Here is an 8,066-nt window from a genome sequence, read left to right on the forward strand (position 1 = left end):
AAAAGCTATATTGCTCTATATAAACAATACATGCTAAGATGCTAAGCTTGCATCTTTATTTTAGTTCTTAAACCTTACTGTTTTTAAGATGGAGCTTAGCAAATTTCAGAATGGAATTATATGACATGGTTGTCAAACAGCAGGAGACTGGATTGAATGACAGAGGAGCTCTCTTCCAGTTATATGCTCTATGCTCATAGATTAAAAAGTGAAGATGTAGGATAGTCTCAATTATACTTTATTCAAGACAAGCTACTTTATAGGATTATATATAGTATTAAATACTTCAAAGGTACAATTAATGTTGTATTCAAATGGTAAGAAAAGTGAATGGTTTGATAAGATGTTACCATGCACTTGTCCATGTAAATTAAGTTTTGGATTTATACTGTTTAGGATACATTTAAAATTTGTTGACTGTAATGCAATGGCAATCTACATGAACTGGCATTTTCAGAAAAAAGAAACTGGATAAAAAGTCTTCATTACCAAAAAGGTGTTGTTCCACCCTCCTCCTTTTTTTTGTTTTTGTATGTAGAAACAAAACAGGAGCTACTTGAGGTTGACAATATCCTGCCTTCCTTGCCAAGGGCTGATCTTGCTGAGCTACATCATGGTTACAATTTCAGAGATGTCTCCACTGGATCTTACAGTGAAATAGCTATCTTTAAGAATGTGAGTTAGCTAACAGTCTTTCTTGGTGTCCCTAGACACATTGTGACAACTTCCATTGATGCTGAATAGGATATACAGACTTAATGAAGTTTATATTTTTAGCGAAGTCCTGCTCACAAGCTAAGCTGGATAGAGTCTACTCACTGTATCACCTGCTTTTAATTTTCATAACAGAAATTCAAAGATAGTATAATTTGTGATTTAAACTACATGTTGGCAAGAGGGTGACAACTAGCAGCAGCTGGAAGATGTTGTGGCTGTATGGGTAACAGCAGTTGGTCAATCTCTTGTATGGTATTTTTGCTTCCTAACATCCCATCTATTCAGCAAATTGCCCAAGCTTACATTCACATAAAAATATGTCATTTATCTCTGGAAGTCATTTCTGAATTAGATTTTTCCATGATCAACCAAAAGCAATTAATATCAATTGTAAAACTCAATGATCCTAATTTGTATCCTACCTAAAAATATGTTAACACAGGGGCTTTCAAACTTTTTTAAGAAGTGTACCCCCTCCCTGCCCACCCCGGGCCCTGCTCCTGGGAAGCAATGGCACAGGGTGGTGGGTGGCGGCACTCTGTCCTCACCCACCCGTACCCCCTAGCCCCTTTTCCAAGTACAACCCCTGTGTTAACGTCTTGCAGTTTGCTATGCATATAATATTCCACACCCAATTCAGATAACTGTATGCATCTTCTCAAATGTTCAATTTACTGTGCATAAAATTATCATCTAAAAAAAAGTTTGGGATATGTTATTAAAATCTATAATGTGACAATATACATTTACATAAAAGTTAATTACAAAAAAAAGTGATAAAAAGCTTTAAAACTACCTATCTTACGACAGCATTCTTAATTTGATATAAAGTTAAATAGGTTCATTCAATAGCATACCTGCAAAAGTAACCTTTCAAAAGCTAGGAAGTTGTCCCATTTGGCATTCTTGGGATGTTTTAAAGTCTGGATTGTGGCTAGCACAAGCTGTAGAAGTCCACAATGGTTCTCAAGAGCTTTGAAATTATTTTTGAAAAGCTGGATGTAGGAGCTAAGCTGTTCTGGGGTGACTCTGCCTGTAAAAACAAACAAACAAACAGGACATATTACCAAATATTCCATGACCAGGAACAGCCAGGTTATAAAGCCTGATCCTGTCACAATCAATAGGAGCTTGAAGTTGCATTATGGTAGTATGTTTGGACTCCAACAGAAATCACTTCATTCTTGACCAAAGACTTCAGAGATAGAATATGGTGAATAGTTAACAGGATACAGAGGGGGTCCTTACTCCCCAGCTTGTAGGCCAGATCAGCCTGTTGTGCCATGATATCCAGCCCATAGGCTTGATAAAAACTTGGCAGTAGGGGAGTGCTGGCAGCACTAATGGCTGCTATCTGGCTGTCATATTTCCAAACTCATGCAAAGCCCCTGTGCACTGGATAGCATGGCCATACATGCTAAATGGGGCACTCAGGGCTGAGTGGAGGGGGTGTGAGATCCAATCCAGGCATGTAGAACTGTGGTTGTATGGGACCTGGTCTAGGCACACAGTGAGGGGCAGAGCTGTGACTGAATGGGACCTGATCCAAGTGCACAGGGCTGGGGGGTGGCCACGCAGGGTCAGTTCTGGGTAAACAGGAGCTTGTCAAGGCAGTGCAGAGCCAATCTGGGTGTGCAGGAGCTGCCCAAGGAAGCATGCGGCCAATCTGGGTGTGCAGGGGCTGGCTGGAGGCAACAGAAGGCCCAATCCAGCAGCATGGGCCCCGATGGAAGAGGTGCAGGCTGCAGCATCCAGGTTGCAGACCAGCCCTGCACCATTCATTCAGCCCAAGAGACCAAAAGAGTGAGCACCATTGGCATACAGTGATTATTAATAGTGGGTATTGGCAACCTGCAGCTTGGTCAGAGATTACATCCGGCTGCACAGCTGGGACATCAGCAGCAGTTCAGCAGTAGGGGAAGTGGCATTTGGGTCAAAAGCTTGTCTGTTACAATTCAGCAGCAGGACAACTAGCAGCAGCCAGATCATAAACACTAATTTGGCCCGCCACTCCTAAAAGTGCTTTATAGCAATTGCCAATAAGAAGTGTAAGCTCACCTTCTGTCATTTGGATCTGCAGGTAAGCTACTATACCATGTGTCTCTCAAACACTATGTTTGTGAAAAGCAGAATGGAATCTTTAGTGACCACAAGTGGTTGGCTACTGAGCCATACATCATACCCATGACACTGCACCCTTTAGCTGCACAGTCCTTCCCCCATGCACCAGCACTCTGCTAGGACAGAGAGAAAAATGCAACATACTGAGTGCATTTACATGTGCACTTAACTGCACAGTTGGCTAATTAGGTCTGCAATAAAGCATCAGCATCTACGTGCGAGTCCCTATTAGGGCACAGTAAATAAACTAACTCCACTGTGGGATAGTACTGGCTGGGACTACAGCGAAGTTATTTAGTGCGCCAAAACACATATGTAGACAGTGACTGGAGCTGGCTGGGATACAAGGGTGCTACAACATGGGCGCTGCCTGTTAGCTAGCTCTGCACTGTAGCACCTTCATGCCCCTCCATAGCACAATGAGCTGAGGTGAAGCAGCTTTGGGCTGGCAGGCTGAGCCCTGGGCTTCCTGTCAGCCAGGGCTCTTCCACCCCAGTTCAACATGCTACAGTCCCAGGTGCATTTGTAAATGCTACAGCCAGGCACAACAAACTCCACTGCAAACTGCACCAGAGTTTACTGCTAATTGCACATGTAGATACACTCACTGGGCACATCCACACATGTGGGCATGTGCACTAGCAGCAGCTCAAACCGTAGCGGCACAAATCTGTGCCAGAGATTTGTACCTCGGTATACATGCCTAAACATGTGCTTTGGTGTGGGACAAATTGTGCCACTTGGGGCAAACTGACCCTGCTCAGCTCCTCCTGGATCTTCAGCTAGGGGGAGCTACAGCCTGTATAAAAAGCTGCCCTAGCAAGCAGTTCAGGGCTACTTGCCCTCAAGAGCTTCTGAGGCCCAGTCAGTTGGCATCTGGGAACACTAGCCCCTTATGCCAGCTGGACTTTGAGATGCTGCAACAGGCATGTGTCAGCTCATCTGGGCACGCCCACTGAGTCATCAATGCGAGGAGTAAGAGTGGGTTTTTTTGAGACATGCCCAAAAGCTTGTCTAACAATTTTTCCAACTATTCAGTTGGTCCAATAAAAGATATTACCAAAAACCTTGCATATCATATATTTCCTGGACAATCACAGATACAGCAACAGTCAAACTCTGAATCACTTACGTCATTTCTCAAAATATTTCTCATAAGGAAATCCCCCTGGCTTTTCTCAGTTGGTGAATGCTAAAAAGATCACTGCAGAGCACCATGTGATACCCAGTAGTATATAAGTTTCTGCCCAGAAAGAGCAGAGTGAGATTCATCAAGCTGATCTAGCTACTAAATGTATATATGAAGAATTTTAATTATATACTTAATCCTAAAACAAATAATCATTTCATAAAGTATTAACCATATAAACCATGTCACTCAGTAAGCCTGTTTAAAGAATACCCAACCTTGCAAGTAGGTCCAAGGCAGGGGTGTCAAACACATCACCTGCAGGCCAGATCTGGCCCAGAGAGCCTTGCCATCTGGCCCTCGGTAAAGCCCCTGGGTCTGATTGGTCACACATGGGGCATGGTGCATGCCTGGAGCACGGGGTCAGTCCGCAGGCCAGATCCCACACAACTCATTTGGCCCCTGGTACAAGAGATACTGAAGGACCTAGTACCCAGGGCTCATTATTATACTGTTAACTTTTGTTTTTCTCTTTGCTTTCTATGAGGAAGGGCTATGATACCTGGTCTACACTAGGAAAATTACTCCTTGCTGAAAACAGGTGTCACCAAAGCTCAAAACTGAATTATGCTGAACACTACATGTTGAACTGGGTCTATGGACCAAGAAAACCATGTGTAGAACCATTTAATGATTTCCAGAACTTTTCTTCAGCAAAGAATAATCTTTCTAGCATAAGTCAGGCCAAAAAGTGGCTTTGCCTGGGAAGGTTTTATAAATGTTTATTTTATCATTACTATTTTCTTCATTTAAAAAGAAAAAAAGCTTTCTGCCTGCAACCACATTTCTTATTTTTTCATTTCAGTAGTTTATGGGGCTATGCACTTCTTTTCTCCTCTTCAAAATAACATGAAAAAATGTCCTATTAACTTCACTGATTCAAAAGATACATTAGGAGAGCTGTATCTTTAAAATATGGAAAGGCACTAAACAAAATAAAGAAATACAAACTTTTTATAGGAAATTTATCTGAAAGCATCAAAGAAAGAAGTCAGCAAATTAACACATAAATCAAGCTGACAATGCTTTAGAGGGACTAAGCTGACAAAAGGCTTCTACATTTCATCCACATAGGCTAAAACAGCAACCACAGCCAGATGTGTTTTTAGACTAAACATTGGAGCATTTAGTCGTGTTTTATTTCCTTGAAAGCTGTGTCAGGCAGATTTACATGGTGATTTGAAAATGTCAGCCTATCATGCTTTACCCCATACCTTTGATAATAAATGCACTTTTACCTGTTAGCCTTCATGATATATAGTAGCATATTCCAAATCTGATAACTTATTATAGGTGAGAAAATGAAACTGCAAGTTCTTACCTCCCAACAAAAATGGTCAAATGAAGAGCTTATCAAGATCTCTGATTTTAAATTTAGAAAAAGAATTGCATTTAATTCTCCAGTATTCCTTACACAAGTGAATCCAAATGTATTACTGGTCTGTCCCTTCAAGATCCATTCAACATTATTTTTGATAAACAAAGAATATCTCAGCAAGTATATTAAAAACAAAGTTGTACAGCACATTACAGTCTAAGATGAGACTGGTAAGCATCCATTGACTTAAACTACACCAGGTTTCACCTTCAATAGTTACCACTATCATCATTTTGCTGGGCTGCTTTAATCTTCCTGATCTAACAACTTGGATGAGGAGTAGAACTCAAACCAAAAAAGTCTATACAGAAATCCTTTTTCCCAATCATCCAATGATCCAGCTAATGAAACTGCGAAATGGGAAGGAAAGGAGAGAGGATGGCTAAACCCAGCAATCAAGCTCTCTTCACTACATCCAAAGTCTTTGGAACACTCACTGCAGGAGAAACTCAGTATGAAAAAGTCCAGCACAAGACCTGTGGAGTAAACCCTATTTCTCAAACTGGGGTACACAAAGCTCTAGAGGGGACACAACAGGAAAAAAATAATTAAATCCTTAAGCATACGCTTTTCTCTATAAAGAAAGTCAGGAGAAAGATATCTAAGGCTAAGTACAGACATTCAAAAAGGCCGAAGCTGAATCGATTCAATCTTCGCAGGTTATTCTAAGCTGCGTAGATTGAACAGATAAGCAAGTGAACAGACATTCACTTTTGATTCTGGAAATGCAGCCACATGTCTGCAGTAGACCAGAAAAGAGGTGGGGGGATTGCTAGGGCACACCTCCTTGCTTGGCTGGAGCAGACAGCTTGGGCCAAAGCCAGCCCACACACCCTGGGGGAAGGGGGTCTTGCAGGGGAGGTGCAAAATCCTGGGATGCTGGAGGACTATGAGTTAACTTGAATCTGGATGGGATCTGGGACAGAAGTTCAATAAACCAATTTAACTTAAATCAGTTAAATTCAATATTACATCCATCCAGGTTTACATTAAACCATTTTGGTCATTTTGAAAGAAGTTTATGTGCACCGAACTTCTGTTGTGTTACAGATTTGAACCAGCTTCCGAACACTTATACCAGTTTGTGTGTGTCTAGCCTAAATGTTGAGTTTAAGGCTTTTTAAACATAGTATAACAGTTCATGTACTGTATTATGGGCTTGAACATGAAGGAATCTGTTGATTGCAAAAGACTGGCAAAGTCAACACATGCACTGGTACCTGGTTTCCAAAAACAGGAAATCCAATTATGTATTTCATAAGATTAAATTCCAATTACCATCCTAATTAAGCATCTTGATGCAGAACAGGAGCACAACATATGTAACAAATAAGCAATATATTTACCATTTTCTACCACACTAAAACTGTAAAATTGGAAAGAATCTGAAAATACTAAGCTAAAGAATTGCTTAAATATACCTAGGTTATAGTGTACCCTGCTAGAATGGAAAACAAGATGTTTCAAAGGCAGGTTAAAGGGTCAACCTTACTGCACAGTGACATGTTTTAATAGTTGCACCAGCCAATGAGAATGGACACCTCTTAAAAAACCCCTGAAGTACAAGTAAAAAAGTGTATTAAAAGAGACTGTTCTTCACTACAGTAAGTTATTTCTGATGAAAATTAATAATTAGAATAAATCCCAATCCAGCAGTAAAAACACTCTATGAAATTTAAGATTTCTTCAGAAAATACAAAATAATAAAGAAAGCTCAGCCTCAATCTATCTGCCTCTAAATATCTTTGAAGGAAAAAATAGTCATGCAATGTGCCCCAAAAGTTAACCAATACAGGTTCTATCAGAGCTCTGGGGAAACGCAAATCCAATGAGAGAACCCTTTTTGGCAACCGTTTCTACTGTTTGAAGTGAAGAAGCACCAGATTGATAACTTCCATATCCAGCCATTTCACAAACAATACAAGACAAAGTAAGAAGCTGGTTAGCAAAAGCAAAAGCAAAAGCATTGAGAAATGGGGTTTTGCTGCAGTAGAGAATGAGTGGAAGAAAGGGACAGAAAGAAAAAATGGTGGCAAGGTAGGAGAGAATAGCAGCTATTACCTGAAAAAAAGAGAAGTTGATGATGGAGATAGCTAGGTACTGGTACCTGAAAAAAGAACAAGGAAGTGGCGAAAGAATAAACTCAGGATGATCTGCACGGAGAAGTTGAAATGGGACCAAAAAATAATAAAGAAGGTTTTAGTGGAAGTCTATAGTAGGCTCCCAGGGTCAGGTTTGAGTATGGACAAAAATCTATGTACTCTTATTAAATGAATACTCCCAGAAATTGTATCATTATGGGAAACTAACCTCCCATACACATTTCTTCATCAAAGAGCCTCTGGACTAATAAAAAGAGATGCTATTAGATTTGGTTTTGGTAAGAACTGAGGGTATTATTGAAAGCTGGCCCTACTAGCCTTGTAGGAAGTGCATTCAACTTAAATTAAAATGGAAGGATAAATAAAAATAGGTCTGCGACTAAGACTTTCCATTTCAAAATTGCAGACTTTGAGAAATTAAGGGATCTAGTCAGTTGAATGCAAAAGCTCAGTGACTTGAATGTATAAGAAGCTTGGAATTTCTTTGAGCTTAAAATATAAAAATGATCTAGAACTTGTGACTCAATGCAATTTGAAGTAAAGGGAGACAGAACTTGTA

At 40.3% G+C, this 8,066-nt stretch overlaps 1 protein-coding gene across 1 annotated transcript in view; it reads right to left on the bottom strand.

Moving 5' to 3' along the window:
• SCFD2 (sec1 family domain containing 2) overlaps positions 1–8,066 on the bottom strand; it is a 407,563-nt gene that overhangs the window by 268,813 nt on the left and 130,684 nt on the right. Inside the window, exon 5 of the mRNA XM_025198344.1 lies at positions 1,575–1,750. Coding sequence (XP_025054129.1) covers positions 1,575–1,750 — 176 coding nt within the window. The remainder of the gene's footprint in view (positions 1–1,574; positions 1,751–8,066) is intronic.

Source organism: Alligator sinensis, unplaced genomic scaffold, assembly GCF_000455745.1.
Source record: "Alligator sinensis unplaced genomic scaffold, ASM45574v1 scaffold134_1, whole genome shotgun sequence".
Taxonomy (NCBI): Eukaryota; Metazoa; Chordata; order Crocodylia; family Alligatoridae; genus Alligator; species Alligator sinensis.